Here is a 24,161-nt window from a genome sequence, read left to right on the forward strand (position 1 = left end):
TCTGAAGATACGTGTCAGAGTTTACTAGTTCCTGGTTTTATCTTTGGTGGTGATTTCATTCTGACAGAGAAATTTAATTTTACAGTCTTAGTCTGACTACTTTTTAATTTTGTTTTAGATCGAGAGGATCAGTCCATCCTTTGCACGTGAGTATTTCCAGTTGTCAGCTTGACTAGATGTCAAAGTTTGTGGTTTTAAATTCTGGGCTGGAGGACTGTCTTAATTGTAAGTGCTGGGGGTAATCTTAGTAAATCAGGGAATAATTGAGAGTCAAGGAAGGTCCCATTACGATTTCTCCAATATATGTTTAATAGTGTTTGTAAGAAGTGGGAAAAGAAGTTTTGAAACAGCCCTTTTGCTCAAATTCCTAAAGAAATAGAGCTTTTAAATGGAAAAGGCTTGGACAAGTTCTTCAGATTTGATGCAGCTGTTATGTTTAAGTACATACATACTGATGAGGCTAGTAGAGTAGCAGATACTGTTGATGCAGCAGTTTCTCTTCTAGACACAGCAAAATTGGTTTGCCCTCAATTCTGCTTAAGGAGTTGGTGTATTTCTTCTTGCAGTCAGAAGGCTTCCTTTTGAAAGATTCACTTCATTACCTTTCACCGCTACAACAGCCTTGGAATTATTCCTCAGGCACTTGGCAATCTTTGTATCCAAGTGACTAGGAAACAGTTCTTTATTGCTTTCCCCCCTCCTTGCATTCATATGGAACCCGCACACAGTGGCAAACTGGCTGAGGGGTAGCCTGCAGCCCAGCTACACTGCTACTGCTTACCAGCACAACTTGTTTTTTCTTGGGTTTGAGGGAAGTGCTGCAATGGCTAGAACAAAGCTCTGTAGCCCTTTTGGGGTTAGAAATATAAGTATGTCTCCCTATGTCTTGTTTGTGAATGAATTGCAGATTTTCTTTACAGAGGTGAATCGGGAGCTGGTAAAACAGAGAACACCAAGAAGGTCATTCAGTATCTGGCTCATGTTGCTTCCTCGCACAAGTCTAAAAAAGACCAGGTAAGACCTAGGTTTAATGATGCTTTATTGCTGTGCCTACTTTGGACAATAAATATACATTGGCTGATGGTGGTAAAAGCCGTATTGCTCAACAAAAGACTAGATACTAACATCTATTAAGGGGTTGAGGAGGACAGTGAACTCTGAAGCAATAAAAGTATGCCAGAATTGCAAGCCAGGGAACATGGTTCTAAGTCATAACTCCTCTGAGTTCAGTGGAGCTACAGTGAGAATAAACTCATCTGCAATCTCTTGGATTTGTGGGTGAGTGCATGGGCAAAAGACTGTAAATAAAGCATCACCCATACTGATCTCACACAGATGTATTGCTTATAACCAATCTAGGCAGTTTAAAACTGATCCTTCTGTGGAGTTGTCTCCTTTCTTCTGTACTTTTATGGATTAGGTCTGGCTATTCTATATATACATATATAGACACAGTTTCAAAAATGGAGAATACAGTGATAGACTAGTGGACATCAGCTGGAAACTTTGAAATTGTAGGTAGAACATGAAAGGGGTGGAAAACAGCCAAGCGTTAGCACATGAAAGGAGGGTGGTGGTGATGGTGGGAGGACTTAAAAGATGTCTCACTTATATTTTTTTCCCCTCCCTCTCCCCCGATGGACTATTGCCGAATTCGTCAGTTGTATCCTCGTAGGTGAGCTGCACGTTTACTGCACGTTCTGCACCAGGAATGCGTTTTCTGTCCCATTGTGTGATTTTTTTGAGCAGCTTTTCACTCCACACCAATATCACTTTCTGCAGCTAAAACAAATCCATAGACAATTCACAATTTTTTATTTTTTTTTTTTTTTTTGTGTGTGGTACACAGTAATTTTTTTGTGAGGATGTTCAGTTGGAGACTAAAGTAATATCAAGAATACTTGTGTTCTGTGCTCAATACTAGTTTGCATTTAAGTTTTTTCTTGCAGGATTTTCCCAGATACACCGTTCCAGAAGTAAACCTCCAGGGCAATAGTACTGGACCAGGCTTTCTTTTCTAGTGTGTGTGGTACTCCTACTAAGATAAATGTAGTTAGGTGTTTGGATTTCTATTCCCTGCAGTGAGATGTGGCTGCAGGTTGCAAAGAAAGGCTGGGGGGAAGGCTGCCCTGCAGACGGGGTGTTCCAGGACCCTGAGCTTGTTAGCCAGAGCTGAGCACATTGGAAATGTTCACTGATGAGCTGTGTAATGAAAGCCAGATGCCAAGTGTTGTCCGCGGTATCCCTATGTAAGAGTTTTCCTGTAGTAGCTTAATGTGTAGGCATGTCTTATGCATGTAGAGTACATGAATTACAAGGCATCTCTGCACGCAGGCATGCTATGTGTGTGTGCGCACATAGCAATAAGTAACTTCTGGAATCTAACAAAAAAAAAAACCTTTGTATGTGCCAAACTTTCAGGCATATGAAGACTTTTTCCATGGTCTGTCAGTAGCTGTATTTAGAAACATTCTCCTTTTTTTCTCTTTCTTTTTTTAAATGTGGAAAATAGAATCATGGTGTTGAGTTAAGTATTCTTCCACTGCTTATCCTTGAGCAAAACTTCAACCACTAAGGCAAGCTGCCTAGGAGAATAGAACAGTCCTAAGTTGGACTGGTTGGTGGTTTGCCCAAGTTTGATATTTATATTTTTTTTTTTCTCCTGAGTTTTGATTATTCAAAAAAATCCTGCAGCTCCCATTTCCTCCAGTTTTGTGACTAAACAGTAGCCACTGGCCTTAAAAGAGAGGATTTAGAACTGGAGTCTTTGAATGTTAATTGGTAATGAGTGCTCTATGCAACAATTCTTTACAAACCTTAAACTTGGAACCAAAGTACGAGGATTTATGAAGATTGAATAAGTTGGATTTTTTTGAGGATCTTGGGTATACTGCCCATGCCAGATTTTTTTCCTTAGGTAAAATATGACAGCGTCAAACCTTCATGCTGCAAGACTAGGCACAGTGATAGTATAGAAACTAGTGTGCTTGATCTACCAGGAAGGTTTCTTGATTGTCACCTCTTAGAAGCTTTGCATGTAAACCGCTGTTTTTCCAAGTATCAGAGCAAAATCAGATTTGTGAAGTGGATTCTCAACTCTGGCTCTCTTGGTTTGGAGGTAGTGGCAGCTTCCACTGATCCCAGTGCATTAGTGTATTCAGCTAAATATCTTCTAGCTGCATGGTGTGACTACTAAGCACATTAAGGCTGCTTTTGGGGCCTACTGAATCTAATTACGTCAACATTCTTTTGCATTTGATGAAGCTTTATTTATGGAAGTTGATTGATGTTTTCCCATGTTTAGTCTCTGCTTCTCTACTGATATCATAAATCATGTAATATTTTCTTCAAGATGAGAATGTTTGCAGCAGATCAGAAATTCATAGGTGATAGTTACTAATGCTTAATAATCTGTAATGAAGGTTAGGTTACTGATGATTTTTCTGACTTCCCCATCCAACCAACTCTTGTTGGGATTCAGTTATCCAAGCATCTCTCACGTGGCTGCAGAGAAGAATACAAAAGCAAATCCCTGAGGTGTAAAATCCAAATCAACAAAATCCCCAAACACCCTCCCCATCTTTTAGTGTTTTAAATTGTATGCTGTTATCTATGATTTTCTCCATACTTGAAGAATAAATGGCTGTCAAAACATTTACTTTGCATAGAAATAATTCCAAAAAGTGTGTGAGATACAAAAAATTCGGAGTACAAGATAGTTGTCAAGGATTTTAGTTGCTTTAAGTTGATGTTGTAACTTCAGAGCTGTAGAAAGAGTGTACTGCAGAGTGCGTACTGCCCAACCACAGGCTAACAGATTCCGTGGCTGTTATTGCTTCTGTTTTCATGAGGAATATTATACATACTTCAAATGCATGCCAAATATAAAACAAATTTGTTTCAGGTCAAGGAATAGCAATTACAGGTGTCAGAAAATTGGCAGCAGCTTAATGATCGGAACCTTAGAATTTCTAGAAAGCTTGTGATGGACAGCTTTGTGTTGTACTGGTTTTGCTTTACAGAATTACCTATTGTATAATGATAATAATAATAATAATAATAATGATGATGTATACTTCTTCAGTGAAAGGTGACCATCAAAATTTAAGGTAAAAAAACCTCAAACAACAAACTCCACCAAAAAAATTCTTTAAAATCTTGAAGGTATGGGATTGCCTTTTTAAATAAGGATCATGTACAGTAAGGAATGGATACATTGCAGTAATCACAGCCACTTAATGCTGGGAACTTATCTCTCCACTGTATCATGGTGCTGAGGCAAGTCATGAGAGCTAACTGATGGCCTTTTCATACAGCTTTATATTGTTGTGAGTCTGAGCTGGCATTCTCTATGCATATTACTACATTGGTGGTTTCAAGAGACCTAATCACCTCTGAACTACAGTTTAGCAACTCCTACTTGGCACTAGGTACTAAATAACAGAAGGGTCCTCAGTATGGATTTTATACACTTTAGATCTTTGTGTAGCTAAGCATGACCTTAGTTTTATTTTAGATAAATAAAATTGATTTGATATCATAGCTTGACTACTGTTTAGAGGGAAAATAATGCTTTTTCCTTTTTTTCACATCTCCCCTCCTTGTTCCATAATTGTGTCGAAATACTATGTTGCTGGCATCTCTCACTTGCATAGTAACCGACTGTAGTAACAAAGTACTAGGACTTCACTGCAGGATGGGGAGTATAGGAATGGGGTGAGGGAAGAGGGTTCCAACTTCAGTATATTTGCCAGAATAGGAGGGGAAACGTGACTGCCATGCAGTTTCAAGGACTGAACCCTAGTTTCAAGGTTTTCTCCTTACAAAAGCGACATACCTGTTCTGTTGTTAAAGAGCAGATGTCCCAGCTCAGGTTCCCCTCTGAGGGCTAACCCCTTTGTTATATATTCTTGACAGTGAATGACAGTGTTTGCAGCAGCTGCCCTTTCTGTGTATGTGCATTTCTACAGGAACTGAGGGTCTTTTTTGGCTTTGCACTTTGCAAGCATGAAGTGAGGTAATTGTGGAAGTAAGAAATAAAAGACTTGTAGTTCTTTGTAGAGTTTCTTATGTATCTTCCTCTTTTCTTTTTAATGCATGTATTTTTAGAGAGACTGTGTAAGGACTAATCTTTTTTATAATGCACTTTGAGAATGAATGGGAACAATTTTCCTTTATAAATACCCTTAAATAATTTGCCCATAAATTCCAGTTCTCACAAATCAAACTTCATTTCCATCCATTACACACAGGAAGTCTTGAGTACTTACTGATAACTGCTAAAAAGAGAAACGTTAAACTGTCCTTTTGTGTCTGTTGAAGCTTTTTAGGTAATCCTGAAATATATAGAACTCCATGCTTTTAGCACAGAGGGCAAGTAATTTCTAAACCAGCCAGGGTTATATCTAGAGCCTGCAAGGAAACGTCTATATGCTCCAGTGGTCTAGTATTTGGCAGGGATAGAAGTTCTGAATTTTCTTTCCCTACAGCTCCAGCATTTTGTGTTCCTTGAGGGAAGGAGTGTGTGAATATGGCAGCAGAATGCAAGCGATCATGCAGTTTATGGGATACCACTAATTCTGGTTTTTGTGTGTCTCCTTACAAAGGAGTTTTTTGATTGTATTTTGGAAGATATAGACTCTTAGTGCAAGCATTTTGGTTTTGTTTAAATATCGGGCGTTTTCAGACTTAACTTCTTAACACACTGCTAGTGGAGTTCAGGATTCTCTTGCAGTAGCAAGGTAGGATTTTCTTTGCTCTTCAAGCTTAGATGGCAAGACACTTCTGGGATGAGGGACTTGGATGGTACAGTGTTTCACTTTGATCCTGGGAAGCCTGTGGGATGTTATTGCCAAGTGGCTTTGAAGGGCTTCTTGTTAGCACAGAGTAAGCACTGTTGTGAGCAACCTTGTGTTGAGGAAGGAAATAAGGCATATTTGTGAATGTTTCTGTTTTACCCAGATAACTACTGAGTCTCATTTGAAGGTTTAAGGGATCATCTCCTGAGGTTTAATGTGGCTTCTCTGCAACTGATGCCAAGCTAGTGTGAATTGAAACTTCAACGCTGGTTTGACCCAAGGTACTGCAGTGAACTGCTACCTACTTTATTAATTTCTGATTTCTCTCTAGGGAGAACTGGAGAGACAGTTGCTCCAGGCTAATCCCATCCTGGAGGCCTTTGGAAATGCCAAGACAGTAAAGAATGACAACTCCTCAAGATTTGTGAGTATTGCTATCCCGGTATTTTACACTTTCCAGAGGGAAAACTTGGTTTGCTTTTGGGTGAACTGCTGTCGGGGATAGGACAACTGCCTGTGAGTGACTTCCTTCATATTAATCTGGGAAGTGAATTTCCTTCAGTGAATTATCCAGAATAGACCTTATAAATTTCTGGAATGAAGGAACTGGACCCTGGGCCAGGATCATCTATGCTGATTTTTATTATAAGTTTATTGCAGTCAGTTTTATCCTGGAGTACAAATACTGGTTCTTAATTTTTTTTTTTTTGTTTTGGCTCTGGAGAGCAGTGAGCAGCATCCGAGAGGCAGATGGGTGAGCTAGAGCTGGAACCTAATGAAAACAGTTGGAGCTAAGATTGAGGGAGGTAGAACTGTCTAGATCATATAGCACGTGAAACTGAAGGGACCCTGGTTACACTGAAGCATAGTGAATTAAAATCGTAGGGTGTCTGAATGTCAGGTATGTCTGAAAGTGTTTGGTGCCTTGTTTATTAAACTGCTGTTGTGATTGTCAGGCATTGCCTATTGGCTGATCTGATGTTCTGCTGAAAACCTGCCCAACCAGTTCTGAATTTCCTCTCCTGGGTTAAAAAGAGAAGGTTTACCTTTGCTGTTTTTCACTGTTAACAGATAGAATGAATACTAATTTTAATACTATTATCTTCCTCTTAGGGCAAGTTCATCAGAATTAACTTTGATGTCAACGGTTACATTGTTGGAGCCAATATTGAGACCTGTATCCTTTCTGCAACCACTTAAAAGGGGAAGTTAAAGGCTGTAGAGGTGGCAGTAATGGTATCTAGCAACCTCTTCACAGCTGGCTTTCTGTAGTCAGGTCGAGAAAGTTGTTGGAAGCACTTAAATTTATGCTAGCAAGATTACTGTTGTAGTCTCTTGTTTCTTTGTGACCTTTTCCGCCATGGTGGAAATCTGAATGAATGAATTCTAATCTTAGGAAGCCGAAATGGAAGGATAAGCTGTGATAAGATTAATAGCTTTTAATAAGCCATTCTTACTTCTGTCCAAGGCAAGAAGGGATGAATGGCCACTGTCTTTCTGGTTGTTAATCAGTTAAGTCTTTTATCATAACCATTGTTCAGAGGCTGGCAGAACTGAGACCAGAACCTCAGTAGGTTGTTGACTGATAATGATTGCTAAATCAATACTCTTGTTAATTGTTATGAGGAGAACAGCAGGTAGTACAAGTTTTTTTTCTCCTGCCATAGAATAGGAAGTGATCTGTATATCCTGCCATATGCCTTGACTCTCTGAAGATCTGCTGGAGAAGTCACGTGCAATTCGTCAAGCCAAAGAGGAGAGAACCTTCCACATCTTTTACTACCTGCTGTCTGGGGCAGGGGAACATTTGAAGAGTAGGTATAATTTTGTTGTAGGTAGGGGATTCCCTCATCACAATGACAAGGTCCAAAACTCCTATAGGCTAGGATCTGTTCCTTCGTAGTTTAGTGGCTCTACCTTTTAGATACTGTCACCCCTCCTCCACTTCTTCCATACACTCATACATCCCGCTGCCCTCCCCCTGCACTTCCCAGTTCCTGAAAACTTGCTTCTCTGGTTCCTTCCTGCACTTGTCTCCTTGCCAGCAATGACTCTACGCCCTTCCTTATCTAAATCACTGTCCCATGTTTAGTCTCGTCTTGCATGATGTAAACCTTCTAGTGCAGAATGGCCCTACTGTGATGTGCTCAGCATTTAACTGAATGGAGCAAAGCTGCCAGTACCTAAGCAGCTTTGGAAATCTAGGATCCTAGCACATCTAGCTTTAATACCTCAGCCTAGTAATTGAGGTCCATGTTGTGCAAGAGATGCAAATTGATCGGGAGGAAGGATGGGTGAGGATTTTTCTCATATTTACTACTGTTTAAAAGCTATGTACAAATTGCCACCTGACTTGAAACAAAGGAGGTGTCTGAAATGAAAGGCAAATTTACTTTGAAATTAATCCCTGCTTCTTATAGCATTAGGGTGTAATGATGATTGACGCTCCTTTGGAGAAGTAGTCCAGAGGAGGAACTAGAAAGAAATAAGGCAGAAAACCTTCAGTTTTGTCTAAAATACATTAAACGTTCCGCATGCAGTTAAATTGGGCTTGATCCCACATTCATCCAGCAGCTGCTAGCATATGCAAATCAGAAATTTGATCTCAGTGATAGCTTGTTGTCTATGAAAAAAAGGAAAAATAAAAACCAAATACCATGGTAACTTCTTTCTCAATTCTTTCCTAAGCTGATCTGCTGCTGGAGCCTTACAACAAATACCGCTTCCTTTCCAATGGGCATGTTACTATCCCGGGTCAACAAGACAAAGACATGTTTCAAGAGACCATGGAGGCAATGAAGATCATGGGCATCCCAGATGAGGAGCAGATAGGTATGAAACCTCTGAAGGGCTTGAAAATGCAAGGAAGCAAAAGAGTGAGCAGATCATATCTGTGGGCCTTTTTTATTCTGGGGTTCTTTGTTTGGGGTTTTTTTTGTTGGTTTTGTTGTGTCTGATGTCTGTTTCCACACACCACACCACCTCCCCCCAGTGAACAATGTGCAAGTAATAAACTTAGTGGCTTTGTAGTGACCCACCTCTGGATCTGCCAGCACAGTTTCAGTTTATACAGTTAACATTAGAAGTCAGGCAGCTAATGAAAACATGCTTCTGCTTGCTGTTTTTGTTCCCAGTCTGAGGGCTAACAGTTTAAGAATAGCACATCCAAGATAAAAGAATCCCCTCATTCTCTTGTGCAATGCACAGTTTATGTGCTCCCCCTATCCCTGAGCAGTGGCTCTAAAGTATCTAATCCAGCCACTGCTGGATTAGTACTTTGAGAATGGCCTGGTCATAGTGCCTTTCTTTCCAGCTTAACACTGAACTGCTGATCAGAAATTAATATTGTCTGATTCTGGGAGCACAGTACCATGGCAGTGAAGCTAGAATCAAATGCAGCCAGCACAAAGTGCGGTGATATTCACCAGAGCTCTGTGCCACCTCATTCGTGATCTGCTTTGCTGGTTGGGAACCAGTGTTCTGCAAAATATATAGTTTCTATATATATAAAGTCTTTTAAAACTAGTACTGTGTTTTTTCTCTACACTGAAGCAAGCATTTGTGGTGGTTTGAGGTCACCACCTCCTCTGCTGGAGGCTGCAGCTCTTGTTGCTGTAGCAAATATGTGCCTTTGCCTTAACTATTGCTTTTCACAGTCCAACCTGCTATAAATCCATGCTGTCATTATCCACATTTTAATATACTTCCTGGTATCTTGAATCGTCTGAGACTGAAACTGCTGTATGGAGGTGAAGAGAAATTTGCCTAGATCAAATAAAAGAGTTGGCAGACTAATTTATTGTCAGGATGTCCTGCTATGCTCTATTTTTTTGAGTTGGGTTTTTAATGTATGCTCTAGGGCATGTTTTTGCTGTCACATAGATGATCTATTGGTTCCAGCCACTGCATCAAAGATAACTTTAGTGTTTTGCATTTGCTGTTCAACGTGTAAAGTGCTCTAATGTTCTTTATAGGCTTAGAAGAATAATATGTACAGTAGCTGGCTGGATGGTAGGCTTACTTAGTTTTGATGTGAAGTCTAAGCAGTAACTATCTTGTTTTCTGAGTCAATGTGAAAATAAGTGCCAGGACTCCAGATTCAGCTGTCAAACCACTGACTTTCATAACATGCCACTAGGAACTTATATTTTTCTTTTCTGTTGAGTCCTGAGGTAGCATATATGGAGCCTTTGTTTGCTGTGCTCTCAAAAGGATATTCTTTTAGAGCAAATGTTTCTCTGACAGGATCCTGATTTAACCCCAGATGGCAACTAAGCACCACACAGCCACTCACTCCTTCCTGGTGGGGTGGGGGAGAGAATCAGAAGAATAAAAGTGAAAAACCTCCTGGCTTGAGATGAAGACAATAAGTAAAGCAAAAGCTGTGCACACAAGGAATTTGGTCACTATTGCCCATGGGCAGGCAGGTGTTCCGTCATCTCCAGGACAGCAGGACTTCATCACACATAACAGTCACTTGGGAAAACAAATGCCATCACTCCAAACGTCTCCTTTCCTACTTCCCCCATATTTATATGCTGAGTATGAAGCCATGGAATATCCCTCTGTTCAGTTGGTGTCAACTGTCCCTCCTGTGTCCCCTCCCAGCTTCTTGTGCACCCCTAGCCTACTCGCAGTTGGAGTGTTGTGAGAAGCAGAAAAGGCCTGGACTCTATGTGAGCACTGCTCAGCAGTGACTAAAACATCTCACTGTATTCCCAGTGTATTCCCAACACTGTTTGCAGCACAAATCTCAAACATGGCCCCATAGTAGCTACTGTGAAGAAAATTAACTATCCCAGCCAAAACCAGCACAAACAGGTAGAAATTAGGGGCTGAGAAAATATCTGTGGTACAAGATCCCCTTCGCAAGTGACTGGCAGTTTGGTTTGCTCAAAGCAACTAGAAGCTGTTATGCAATAGGTTTTGATTAATATGTGGTGAAAACTTGAATTGATGCTATAGTATTGAAAAATGCCTTTCCTCTCCTAGCATCTGATGACGCTTTAGTAACGTACCATTTGCAGAGTATGAATATATCATTAGCAATAGGTGGGGTGATTCAGCAGGGAATTAGTAATAGTTACGGTACAGGCACTTTTGCCCACATCCTGCTGCCCTTCATGCGTTCTAATGTACGTCTGTATGGACTATGGACCTTGGTTAGAGAGCTGAAAGCAATACAGGGTTAAAAGAATGAAATCCTCCTCCTCTTAACTGATTGTACTCTTAACTGTCTCTTTCCTGTGTTTAACAGTAGTCATTGAGGAAAATTGAGTATTGAATTAGTTGAGTGAATTTGGACCCTTATCAGGGAATAAATGTTTTATCAAAAAATATAGATGTTGGAAGATGGCATGTTTTCCTCAGTCCTGTCTCTCACTTTGCTATAGTGATGTTGAGAATAGGTGAATCTCCAGGCTGTGTAGTCTTGCATAGGGTAGATAAGGGTGTGTCCTGAATGAGAGTCATATAAGGTAATTCCTCTGATGCTTTTTCCCAGAACGATCTTTGGGATGTTGAGAAAGGCCTCTTAATCATGTCAGGAAAAACAAATGGGTCATATCAGGGCTTTTGGTGATGTCTTCCACTAAGCTATTATCACTATTTTAAAAGGTCTGCTGAAGGTTATCTCCGGTGTTCTTCAACTTGGCAACATAGTCTTCAAGAAGGAGCGTAATACAGACCAAGCCTCTATGCCAGACAACACAGGTAACCAATCTCCTCTCCATCCCACAAAGAAAAATGCAGAAAACCCCCTACAGGAAGTTCTTGCAAGTAGAAAAATGTATTACAGTATGTAGGGAATGCTGCAGTCCTGTTTTTCTGTAAAGTGAATTATTTGTTAAAGGAGCTGCCATGTTCCTTCACACAAGTGCACACTGTTTTGCCAGGCGTGTGTTTGCAGCCACCCATGGGCAAGAATGTGGCACTGTTCTTGTGACAAGGCTAGGCAGGAAGTACTTGTGATGACCAGATGAAAAGAATTACTCTGTTGGAATATGTAGCATGTGTGTGTGTGTTTAGCCAATCTAGGAGTAATTGCTCCTACAAACCTATATTATCAGACTTTAAAGAATGTTCTTTGCTGACTTGGTAGTTAGACTTGTAGCTGTAAGAATAAGATGGATAGTTTTGTGGTGGGTGTAAAGTATGTGTACATATTTTAATTGCACTGCCTATTGTTGCATGTGTAAATAGTACCATGTTTCACATAATAGAAGGAAGACTTAACTCTTATACCTTCATTATAGACATACTGCAGAAATATAAGAGGTTGCTGATTTATCTTTTTTATATTTTTGGCTATTATTATGGAAAATATGCTCTAAGTGGCATTTTGGGGAGGAGAGTAAACCATTTTGGTTTTGGATCTTGAATATGAAATACAGAGTTGCCTCAAAGACTAATCAGTACATGAAGACAGAACTGTTAGCTTAAGAAATCTATTACTTGGCATAGCTTTAAATTGATTACAGGCTATGAACTTTGTAAAGCGTCTGTGTTATGACTTAATGGTATGAGAGTGTCATTTCAAGTTGACTCTCATGGCTTCAGGAGAAACTCAATCTGTAGTATGGGTTGCAAGGGTTTTTTGTGAAGATACTTTTTTTTTTTTTTTTTTTTTTTGTCTCATCAGCCTGTTCTTCATTTAACTTTTTTTTGGGGGAGGGTGTTTAAAAGCTCGTGGGAAGGCAGTTGCAGGAATGTGTTTCTCTTGCTTTCTGTGAGAAAAAGGAAAGAATATTCATCTTTTTGTTGTTTCCTTTGACCATCTTTAGCTGCTCAGAAAGTGTCTCACCTTTTGGGTATCAATGTGACGGATTTCACTAGAGGCATCCTGACTCCTCGCATCAAAGTTGGGCGAGATTATGTCCAGAAAGCTCAGACCAAAGAGCAGGTATGCATTCTCTAAAAGTGAACGTGTACTTTAGTCTTTAATCTTGCCACTACAAAGCTAACAAATATATTAGAGGTTTCTGTAGCTTTTAATAACCGTCTTTATGACTGCAAGGTATGGCTACCACACTTGAATAATGTAGCAAACATATTGTTTCTAGTATTTGCTCACTTTATTTGTATGAAGATAGAAATCTGGCTGTCCCAAGGGAGTAAGTTCCTTCAGTGCTGTATGCAGAGGTGACATTTTCAAATTGCTGTAATACAGAAAGCACCACTTCTGTATTGTATATTCTGTATGGCACTTCTGAGTAGGTCAGATACTAGGGTGGAAGAATTTGCTGCTCACCCTTCAAATTGATTGTAAGTTTTGTAAATCAGGTTGTGCTCAAAATGAAACCTGATCTAGGAACTAGTGGCCTGAACAAAGGAAAGCCCCTGTGCTTACTCACTGCATGGCTTCTTTATGAGCATGTTCTTATTCTCAATGTAAATAAATGTGTCCACATAACATGGAAGGGTTTAGGAAGCCTGGAAGTAATCACAGGCTGCCTTTCGATGCTGTCTTTCAATTTTGATACTGAATTTCTTACTACACACAGTATTTCTGTGTCATCACAGGAAGGGTATTGGCATGAGAGGGAGGGATTTGGCTTCAGAAATCTCAAGTTACAAAAGAATTTAAATGCTTTTCTTTGGGCCTATGAAACATGCTGTGTTACTATAGTTTTTGGAGGTGAGTGACCGTAACTTTTCTTTCTTGAATGCCAGGCATTGGTTTCTCCAACAGGCAGGATACTGAAATTTAGCTTTCACACTAATTAAGACAAATTCTTCGCTGTTGTTTATGGAGTGTCACTGTGCCATCAGCTTTTCTTTGGGAATAACATCTGAAGTTAAGCTTTTTTCAGTGAGTTTGATGGAGAGAAAATATCGGCCTACTGCTGGGCCGTTAGATGCCAAAACAGTGTAACGTGTGCCTTTCTTTGGGTATATAATGTAACTCCTGACTTTTGACTTTTTTCTGTTTAGGCTGACTTTGCCATTGAAGCGCTGGCTAAAGCCACTTATGAACGTATGTTCCGGTGGCTGGTTATGCGGATCAACAAGGCATTGGATAAGACCAAGCGCCAGGGTGCATCCTTCATTGGAATCCTTGACATTGCTGGCTTTGAGATCTTTGAGGTAAGGAGATGTCAGGTCCTTGCGCTTGGTACAGTTTACCATGGAGCAAAGACTGCTGAAGGAAATGACTTTAAAACTGGAAAAGAGTTTGGTTTTGGACAGGGTATATATTCCAATTCTGTTCCTAGAAATCTCTGCTAAGTGAACTGTCAGATAAGTTAATAAATGCTCATTCTATAGTATTTTATGTATTCTGCAAAAAACATTACCTCATTGCTGTGTGTTCTGGTGTTTACATCCTTTTTCGTATGTGTATTAGAAGTACTTTAATTTCACAATTCCAGGTGTTCTTGATTCTTTATAGCTCACAGCTTAAAAGTTTGCTAACCTACAAAAGAAGTCCTTTAGAATGTCATCACTGGATCATCACTGAACTTAAAATTTTATGTCACGTTAGTCTGTCCTAAAACATGTAAGCGGTGACCTACTGAAACCTATTACTGTCATTAAAAATTGTTAGAAATGGTTTCTTCTTCCTGCTGATGAGTTTTGGGAAAAGATGAAGACAGGGTATATACCAAATCACATTCAGCATAAATTCTGACCTGTATATGCTCCTTTCTGCAAAGAAACCTGAAAATCGAGGGTCAGAGTGTGGTTACACATACAGCTAAATGGATTTTAACAGCAGCTCCCTGATGCAGAAAAGGAGTGAACTTGCTCCTTCTCTCCTCTTCTGCTCCTGGCTGCAACTGCTTGTACTGTTCTCCTCTTTACCTCTATGAAAAATATCTTCTTATGGTGTTTCATAGTTGAATCAGTCTGCAAAGGGGACTCTGAGCATAAAAATTCATGCAAGATAAATGCAGGCGAGGAAGAGCTGAAGGGAAAGTTGAGGGAGAGATGGAAAAGAGGCAAAGTGGGAGCTCCCCCTGTAGGTGGCAGTGAGCTGTTAGGCAAAATTAGGTCTATGAAACAATTATAGAATGTGCTGTTGCATTACACTTAGTCTGAAGCAACAACAAGCTGCCATCAGAAAAGAACTGTCCTGTCATTATCCCAGCTAGGTGGCTCGTATCAACCTGTTGCACTGGATCTAGCTCATATGCAGCTGCAGAATGGATTGGACCAATTTAAAAAAGAAAATCAACTTTTCTGTGCCTTAGTTTTCAGTGTCATTAATAACTTTACTCTTTTCATTCCCCCTCTGATTATGGTTGGTTTCATAGTTGCTGGATCTCATGAAAAAGAGGGGAATGGAAATACTTTGCTAGGAATTACTGAAACATGGAAGAAGTGGACCATTCTCTTTAGCAGCTGCATTATGTTTAGTGTGGTCTAACATGAAGGTGCACTGTCATTTATTAACCTTGTCTTTACAGTTTGAAAAAATCTGAAGATGAAGAAATTTCCCTCATTTTCCTTCATCTGATTTTATATGTGGGGATTAAAAAGGGACTTTCTAGTCCACATGCTTTTAGGAATTTGTCTTCAGGCTTCTGTTGCTTCTTCTTCCTATGAAGAGAACTTGCCAGCTCTGAGTCTGTGAGAAAACTGGAGTCTTTTCTGTTCCCAAGTGAAGAAGCTGCAGTAATTCTTGTGCTGTTTGTAACTAAACATTCTTTGCAAAGTCTGAGGAACAGAGCGCATGAACTTCCCTAGGGATTGCAGCAGTGATGCAGTGGCATGTGACTGGAAAGGCAGCTCATAAGCAAACGGGTTTATTGACATTGAGCTGTCCGCCCCACAGAGAACACTAGCTTAAATTCCTGAACTATATAGGTGTGATTTTTCCTGCTAAGAGCATAGTAGGTGTGTCTTCAAAAGCAACTGTTCAAACATCTTTATACCTTTTTCTTCATCAGCTGAACTCCTTTGAGCAGTTGTGCATTAACTACACCAATGAAAAGTTGCAGCAGCTCTTTAACCATACCATGTTCATTCTGGAGCAAGAGGAGTATCAGAGGGAGGGCATAGAGTGGAATTTCATTGACTTTGGCCTGGATCTGCAGCCCTGCATTGACCTCATAGAGAAGCCGGTAAGCTTGTTGTTCTGCCATCAAGCAGCAGGAAATGGCTGCGCTAATTTTGCCATTGAGGACATAACCGCTCCCTGTAGACTGGAAACTAGCTTTCTGGCTTTTGTAATCCTCTACTGACGTTGTGGTACACTTAGAAGTGGAAGTGAACAGCTTCCTTTTTGCTTTGAAATGTGTCACCAATAAATCTGTTAGTATCGGTTCTGTAGGTAATATGGCATGAAAATACATCTAGTGAGCCACTTTTTCCTCTCGCGAAATTGTCTTCATTTGTGTAGATCTTTCTTACTTAACTATAAGCGTGATGGGAAGCTGTGACTATCTCTTGCTTTCATTCTGCCCTAATGAAACTCGGAAAACTATGAATTTCATAGTAGATGTAAGTACTAGTTTGGGAAATGTTCTTTGACGGTCTTCTGCATTTAGACACCTGAATATCTGGCAAACAGTGTGATAGTGTTCCTTCTATTAAAAAGATTTTTTCCATGTAAACTAGCCTAGACAAATGTCATGGAAGAGACATTCTCATAAAAATGTGCAAAATTCAGATGAGGATTTTGAAGAATTATTAACAATTTATTAGTGTAGAGCTAGTAGAGCTGATACCAAACAACAGGTGAATGTAATGGGGAGCAGGCTTAGGTATCCTTTTATTTCCTCTAGTCATCTAAATGTCTTAATTATTGGTATAGTCGTGTATTTAGTAATGTTTTGATGTTTCCCTTCTTTAAGGCTGGGCCTCCTGGTATCCTGGCCTTGCTGGATGAAGAGTGCTGGTTCCCAAAAGCAACAGACAAAAGCTTTGTGGAAAAAGTTGTACAAGAACAAGGCACCCACCCCAAATTTCAGAAGCCAAAACAGTTGAAAGACAAAGCTGACTTCTGTATCATACATTATGCTGGCAAGGTAAAGAATTCAGAGCTCAAATATGAACATTGAAATGTCTGCTGTATTTCCTAATGCGTAACCACCACTTAGGAATGGCTGCTTACCAAAACATCTGCCTATGGGAAACCAGTGGAAGATTTAACAAAGTTGTTCCATTTGTTGTGGACCTTAAAGTGCCTTAGAGGGTTTGCCTACAAGTTATATATGAATAGTTGACAATGTCAAACTGACACCAGTTTAAATTAGTTCTCTGTGGTGGCTTGGTGAGATTGGAGGTACTTTTCAGAAACCTTGCATCAGACTTCATCACCAAAAATGATGATGCAGTTGGCTTCTTGTGTCACACTCTGGGTGGAGCAAACTAGCATTGCAAATCTCTTTACTGACAAAACAGAACATGCAGCTGTTTGTTAGGGTTTGAAATTTGTAGGTATGCTTGCTTGGATAGCAAATCCAAGAATGATCAGGTGATCTGTTGTTGATTGTGCAACCTCAATGCTACTTTTATAGACTTTGCAGGACCTCAGTGCATCTTGAGCTGCAGAAAATCCCCCGCACCTCCCAGTTGCTTGACGTATTTATCTTCTGCAGGTGGATTATAAAGCAGATGAATGGCTGATGAAGAACATGGATCCACTGAATGATAACATTGCTACTCTTCTCCACCAGTCATCGGATAAGTTTGTGTCTGAGCTGTGGAAAGATGGTATGTAATTAAACTTAATCTCATTGGGGTTTTTCTCTTGTTTTATGTGGGAGAGTTTGTTTGATCATCAAAAATCTGTGATGAGCTGTGTTGCTTTTTTCCTGAAGACTAAGCCACCAAGATGAGCATCATCTGGAACATCCTTTGCTTAGATCATGGTATCCATTACAGATTCTCTGTAACTCAAGAGAAAGGTTCACTTGCATCTACTTATGCTAAGCTTGTTGCATATATAGCAATTGTTTCTTGAAACCAAGAATGCCAGGATAAAATATGAATATACCATTATGTCCCAGCAGCTTGCATAGCTGCAACAGTCAAACGCAAGATCTGAGGCTGAATCTGTGTTTTCAGTCCTGCAGCTAGTGTATTCTTTCCGCAGTGCTGTTCAGTATTTTACTTTTATCTTCTCTGAGTTTATCTGCTTTTGAGTCTTACTGTTGCTGTCACTTTCTGTGGTAGGTTTTCTTTGACGTCTCTGTCTGTTGCAGAGATGCAGAACGTTCAGAGAGCCTATTTCTATCAACACTTTCCTATTCTTCATCTAGAACCAGGTGACTGAGAAACCCAGCTGTTGTGTCATGTGTAATGCATCCTAGAGCCATGCAAGAAATGCTTCCGTTAACTTCTCTTGGTCCCTCTGTCATACCTGCTTGTCTTTCTTGTTCGCTTCCTCTGCTTTGTGCTAGTAGCTCCTCATGGACTTTAAAACAAAAGTAAAACTCACCTTGCAAGTGGATACAAATAAAATACGGACATACTCAGGTGCTAAAGGTTGCTCTAACAGCTAAAAGCAAATCCCTGTCAGCTGTTTGAATGCAGAGCTAGTAAGGCTGTATTTCTTGCAAGATTTGGAAGGATGATTTCTGTAACTAGGTTTAAACTGTAATCCAGTTTAACATTATTCTAGTATTGGGATTTGATTTCGGCTGCTGATAGTTTAAACTATCAGCAAAGTTAGTTTGGCAAAGGAACTTGTACTGCATAAAAAATGGCTGTCAGCAAGTTGTGCCTAGCAAGGCCTTTGCTTTGTGCGGCTCCTTTTGGACTTGAAATGTCAGCTGAACCACAGCTTATAAGTTCTCATTTATTGTTCTTAGCTGAATCTTCTGTTGCAAGTGACTGTCCTCTTTGCTATCTTGATGTAGACTGCAGGGCTCAAGATTTTTAAGAGGATTGTTCCAGCTGTAATCTGGGACACTCTTCTGTGGATTTCCCTGTGATGTCACCTAGTAACATAACCTCTTTTTTCTGGTAGGACAACCTTGACCCTATCCTAACAGCTGCTCTAGATTTGAGCAGTTCTAAACTAATACTAGCTATGAGTCAGAGCATCCTTTCTTGTTTCTTCTTTTGTAGGGGTTTCTCTTAGCAGGTTTTTTTTTAATCAGAAGCCAGTTGAGCACAAGTTGATATATTTTCTGAAGTGAAGATTGGGAGCCTGAGTTTAGGCATCAGCCAACGACTAAAGTGAAGTAGTAGTTTGAAAACCCGTAATAAAAATGTACTGGGAGTGTGAAAACTTACAGTGCTGCAGTTGGTTTTGGTTGATTTGGTATATCTTTACCTCCATGTAGAAGAGCAATGTGAAAAAGTAACGATTTAGTTTCTTCTTGCCCCTGCTACTCTCAGATTTAACTGGCTTCTGTTGAAAAAAAGATCTGTGGAGTCCATCAAGGTGATAGCTTCATTAGTGATTGGAGAAACTGTTGGGGCAGGGAGTTCTGACTTTCTCCTAGTGATATTGTATATGTCTCTGTCATAGAATACTTGTACTCCGAAAATAACTCAAACAGTAGTATCTTGAGGTTTGGTTTGTGTCTTGGCTTTCACCATGTTTGCTCAGTTTACAAGTAGACTTGCTTCTTCTGATCACCGGTCATGGCAGCTCTGCCTGTAATGCAAAAGTGAAGCTGGACTTTTTCTCTAACTGTGGCCTCTTCTGGGTCAGAGTTAACTAGCTGTAGACTCTAGTTAACAGACTCTGCTGGGCCAACAGCTAGAACTCTTGGTTTGTTATTTTTCATTGTAACCTGAGCAAGAAGAAGCATTTGAAACTCACTCCTAGATTGCTTTTCCAGAGCTGCCATCCAAAGCATCAGTAGAATATGTTTGGGAGTAAGTTTGACTCCATCACTCATACTTCCTGTAGTGAGCTGTTGCTTTTTTTTTCCTTCCTGCTCCTATCCCTGCACAAATCTGTACAGGAATCAACATCTGTGTAGAGATGAAGCAAAAAGGATCCTGCAGCTCTCATTTATCCTGTTCTACCCAGATGTTCTATGTACGTTCCAAAGCTTCTTTTGTTTGTGGCAGAATTTTAATGCTTCCTCTTGTGCTCTCTTTAGTTGATCGTATTGTTGGGCTGGATCAGGTGGCTGGTATGTCAGATACAGCGCTGCCAGGGGCCTTTAAAACCAGGAAGGGTATGTTCCGAACAGTGGGACAGCTCTATAAGGAACAACTGGCTAAACTGATGGCTACCTTGAGGAACACCAACCCTAACTTCGTCCGCTGTATTATCCCCAACCACGAAAAAAAGGTAAAAACAGTTTCAACAGTAACTTCCTGGGGTATGTAGCTGGGTTTGCTATCTTTTGTCAGGTTTTGAAAGAGTTAAAAAAGGTCTTGTTTCCTCAGAATCTCTCTTTAAGGTCATCTTAAATAACTGTATACTTCCTGAAATCTTGGAGACTGATCTTTTGGTTCTTTTTAAGCTGGCATAAAAGCTTTCAAATGCTTCTAACTGGAAAAGAGAGAGCTGGCTGCTTTACGAAAAAGAGGAGGCAAGGGATAAACCCCTTTTGTACAAGCTTTGTGGTATTAATAAAATAACGCCTTTTCGTCACCAGGCTGGAAAACTAGATCCCCACTTGGTCCTTGACCAGCTTCGCTGTAATGGAGTGCTGGAGGGAATCCGTATTTGTCGTCAGGGTTTCCCCAACAGAGTTGTGTTCCAGGAATTCAGACAAAGGTAAGGCCTAGAAAAGAATCTGAAGCAGTCTTTGCCTTTGCAAATTGCAAAAAACTGAAGTGTTTTATTGCGGTGGGATTGCCACTCTTTTCAAAGGCAACACATCTGGCCATTGGTATTTCCTGGCGCAAAGCCTCCCAAAACCACCTTTGACTTCTCTAGTGAGCGTGTAAAGGTGAGGCATAGAGGGAGCCCATCCAAGACTGCTGCTTCATACTCTATTGTGTAGAGATACAGTTATTTTTCTTCTAATAAGACTGTAAATTGTCAAATTCAGAATAGCACAGGAATGCTTTACTGATTTTTAGTTTTTGTTTGTTGTTGTTTTCAGATATACTTGTGTGACTAGTCTAATGCTTTCTCCTTTTCAGATATGAAATCCTAACTCCAAATGCAATTCCAAAAGGATTCATGGATGGAAAGCAAGCTTGTGTGCTGATGGTAAGACACCCCAGAAACTCTACTTGAATATATTTTGGGGTGCGGTTTGGAAATCTGAGTTGTGCATGTTAAAAATACATCTTATACTTCCAGACCAAAATTCTGAAGTTAAACATTTGGTCTGAGGGTGCAAAAACCTTTCTCTTGGCTTCACAAATGGAGGCTTTTGGCTAGCATGGAGTTCAATAGTCCTAGGCAAAGACGATCTTTCCACAGATGCATACACTTTGAGTTGCCAGCAGTATTCATGGAATCAAAATGTGTAGGAGCATTAATGTTATCTTTAGCACATGGTTAAAATATGAGCTTCAACAAACTTTTGGTAATGGTCTGCTGATGACAAAGGCTTTCAGTGAAGGCTCCAATTAATTTATTCAGAATTGCCTGCTTCTAAGGGAAAGTTTGGCTCTGTAGCTTGAAGACTAGGGGAGATTGAATTGAATTTGGCTGTAATTGATTCCCTTTTTTATGTCTTAAAGGCATATACCTTATTCCCCTTCCACTAGTGTAAGTGTTGACAGCAAATCCTTTAAAGGATGAGGAAGTCAGTTGGAATGCCTTTTTCTGATAAAGATTAGGAGTGGGAAGAAATAAATAGGAAGGATCAACATATGTGTTTCCTTTCGGAAAGGAAAGGGCTCTTTGGACTAGGCATATGTTCCTCACAGCATCCTTATAGTTCTTAATATTTGATGTGGTGTTGTATTAAACAATGCTTTCTATCATATTTTCTCTCTGGTTACCTCCATTTCATGCTGTGCTTGGCTGAGATCCAACTCCTGTAATTGGGACAGAACTGTATTGGAAACTAGTAACTTTGGTTGGCCTGAGTGCTTATTGTAGGGAAGGGATATCTTAAAGCCATGAGACAGAAATATGTTTTGTCATGTTTCATATGAAGCAGTCTTTGCGGGACATGAATTCTTCCCTCTCTCACTCTAGATCAAAGCATTGGAGCTGGATTCCAACCTCTACCGAATTGGACAGAGTAAAGTGTTCTTCAGAGCTGGAGTCCTTGCTCATCTTGAAGAAGAGAGAGACCTGAAGATCACAGATGTCATTATTGGCTTCCAAGCATGCTGCAGAGGCTACTTGGCGAGAAAGTAAGGACCATATTTTGTAAAAAGCATATATAAATGTATATAAACATGTGTACATAAAGTACACATATAAACATATGTATTTCTCCCACTCAGGTACAAGTGTTTCTTCAAAAGAATCTGTCTAGAAATTTTTTTTTTTTTTTTTTTTTTGCCAGAAAAGCCATGACTTATTTGTTGTATATTAGAGATGATGGTGTTTTAGGGCTTTCTGATTTCTGTAATGCTGGACTTCTGGCACCTGCAAGAAACTCCATGTGTTGCTTTCCCACATACTACCAGAGCAGTAAAGTCTGTTCCTCTCTACTGGAATACTATGCAGCAGACAAAATTTTTGACAGTGCTGCAAACTGCGAATGTGAAAATGAAAAGGTCTTAGTACAGTACTGATCCAGGAGGTGTAGGGTTTCTCGTAAGATATTAAGTAGGACTGCAAATTATTCAGTTCTAAAACCAAAAATAGTATCTGCCAGATTGGCAGAACACACCTCTGTTTCAGATCTCCCTTTTTTGAAGTGAAAATAGTGAGGCTTTTCAGATTAGACATTAGGGCAAAACTTTATTAAATAGGAAATTGGATAAAGGAAAGGATAAGTGCTCATAACAGAGCAGAAAAAAATTGATAGAAGAAGTTTACTGGAAGTCTTGCTCCTTTTTTTTAGGAGGGAGCCTTCTAAAGTAAAAAAATAGAAGCATCTAAGAAAGGGCTTGGTGGAGAGAGTTGCATGCTGCTGTGGGTTCCTTTGTCTGACCTCCACTTACTTTGCAGAGCCTTTGCCAAGCGCCAGCAGCAGTTGACAGCCATGAAAGTGCTTCAGAGAAACTGTGCTGCCTATTTGAAGCTGCGCAACTGGCAGTGGTGGAGGTTGTTCACCAAGGTAACACTTTTCCCTTTGCAATTTTGACAGTTCGGTTTCAGTTTCAGCTTCTCGGGTTGAACCAGAGCACCAAAAAACACTTTTCTGCAGTTGGGCTGGCTTGCAACTACACCTTGATTCATTTAGGCAGAGAATATCGTAGCATATTTTATAGCTATGCAGTATATCTGCATGAACCAAGTGCAAGACTACATCCAAATAATGTAGAAAAGCAGAAGTCATCTTTTGATGCTTTATGCCTAAGAAGAATAAGAGGATCACTTGCTTTGGTAGTATGGCACTTCAGAAAGTCACTTACTACATGGCTACTCAATTTAGCTAGACAAAAACTGATAATACAGGAATGGCTTGCCATTTGTTTCTCCATTGTAAGAGCAAAAGAAAAGCACTGAGGTCTGATCTTGCTTGTATATAATTTACCTTTATAAAGACAATGAATACATGAGGAGATGGTCTTTTTTTTCTAAACATATGGGATTTCTTGCTTTTTAGCCATAAGACTTTGCAGCTAAATGAGAGATGAGAGCAGAGTTTAAACTTTTCTCTTTCCTATGAAATGACTTCTAAGGGAACACCACTTGCACCCATTTCTATCTGGACATTGATTTGTTGACCACTACCCTCTGGATGCAAACATCCAGCCAATTCCTCATCCACTGAACAGTCCATCTATTAAATTCATATCTCTACAATTTAGGGAGAAAGATGTTGTGGGGGACCATGTCAAAGGCCTTAGAGAAGTCCAGATAGGTGACATTGACCCACCTGTGAATTTCCCTGTTCTATGGCAACTTTTTTATTCTCCTGCTATTACTGCTTAGATCCTGAGGACCTGGAATTGCCCTAACCCTTTCCTGATGCATCCCATCCTGGAGAAAAAGTTGGGCAGGCAGAAATTGTGTTATTGGCAGAGTATATAACACTTTCTACATAAGTTGTTTTCAGTGCTTATCAAGTACAAGAGTGTTTCGTCATGTTTTCCTTGTTCCTTATACATGTCTCATTCCTTTGGTTTCCCTTTCAGGTGAAGCCCCTTCTGCAAGTAAGCCGACAGGAAGAGGAGATGATGGCCAAGGAAGAAGAACTAATAAAGGTCAAGGAGAAGCAGCTGGCTGCAGAAAATAGACTGAGTGAGATGGAGACCTTCCAGGCCCAGGTGAGTTTGCAAATCTCATGTGTGAAAGTTATTCTCCTCTACCTGGTCAACTGCTTGAGAGCACCCCTTGCTTTATTGGTCTGATGGACAAGCTGCAGGATTCCTGCTTGTTGAAATACGTGACTTGGATGCCATCTTGTTCAATTTCCTTTGCCC

At 40.0% G+C, this 24,161-nt stretch overlaps 1 protein-coding gene across 3 annotated transcripts in view; it reads left to right on the forward strand.

Annotated features, from left to right (window-relative positions):
- Window positions 1-24,161, forward strand: part of MYH9 (myosin heavy chain 9) — a gene marked incomplete at its 3' end in the record, with an annotated part of 73,260 nt that overhangs the window by 33,987 nt on the left and 15,112 nt on the right. For all 3 annotated transcript variants that reach the window (XM_080618044.1, XM_080618046.1, XM_080618045.1), the window contains 18 exons: window positions 119-146; window positions 921-1,014; window positions 6,130-6,222; window positions 6,912-6,975; window positions 7,514-7,612; window positions 8,487-8,630; window positions 11,415-11,510; window positions 12,581-12,699; window positions 13,731-13,883; window positions 15,689-15,862; window positions 16,595-16,768; window positions 17,342-17,456; window positions 19,805-19,998; window positions 20,309-20,430; window positions 20,802-20,871; window positions 21,814-21,974; window positions 22,741-22,849; window positions 23,874-24,005. In XM_080618044.1, the coding sequence (XP_080474170.1) occupies window positions 119-146; window positions 921-1,014; window positions 6,130-6,222; window positions 6,912-6,975; window positions 7,514-7,612; window positions 8,487-8,630; window positions 11,415-11,510; window positions 12,581-12,699; window positions 13,731-13,883; window positions 15,689-15,862; window positions 16,595-16,768; window positions 17,342-17,456; window positions 19,805-19,998; window positions 20,309-20,430; window positions 20,802-20,871; window positions 21,814-21,974; window positions 22,741-22,849; window positions 23,874-24,005 (2,141 nt within the window). The remainder of the gene's footprint in view (window positions 1-118; window positions 147-920; window positions 1,015-6,129; window positions 6,223-6,911; window positions 6,976-7,513; window positions 7,613-8,486; window positions 8,631-11,414; window positions 11,511-12,580; window positions 12,700-13,730; window positions 13,884-15,688; window positions 15,863-16,594; window positions 16,769-17,341; window positions 17,457-19,804; window positions 19,999-20,308; window positions 20,431-20,801; window positions 20,872-21,813; window positions 21,975-22,740; window positions 22,850-23,873; window positions 24,006-24,161) is intronic.

The sequence above is a fragment of the Psittacula echo genome (assembly GCF_963264785.1).
Source record: "Psittacula echo genome assembly, chromosome: 1".
NCBI lineage: Eukaryota > Metazoa > Chordata > Aves > Psittaciformes > Psittacidae > Psittacula > Psittacula echo.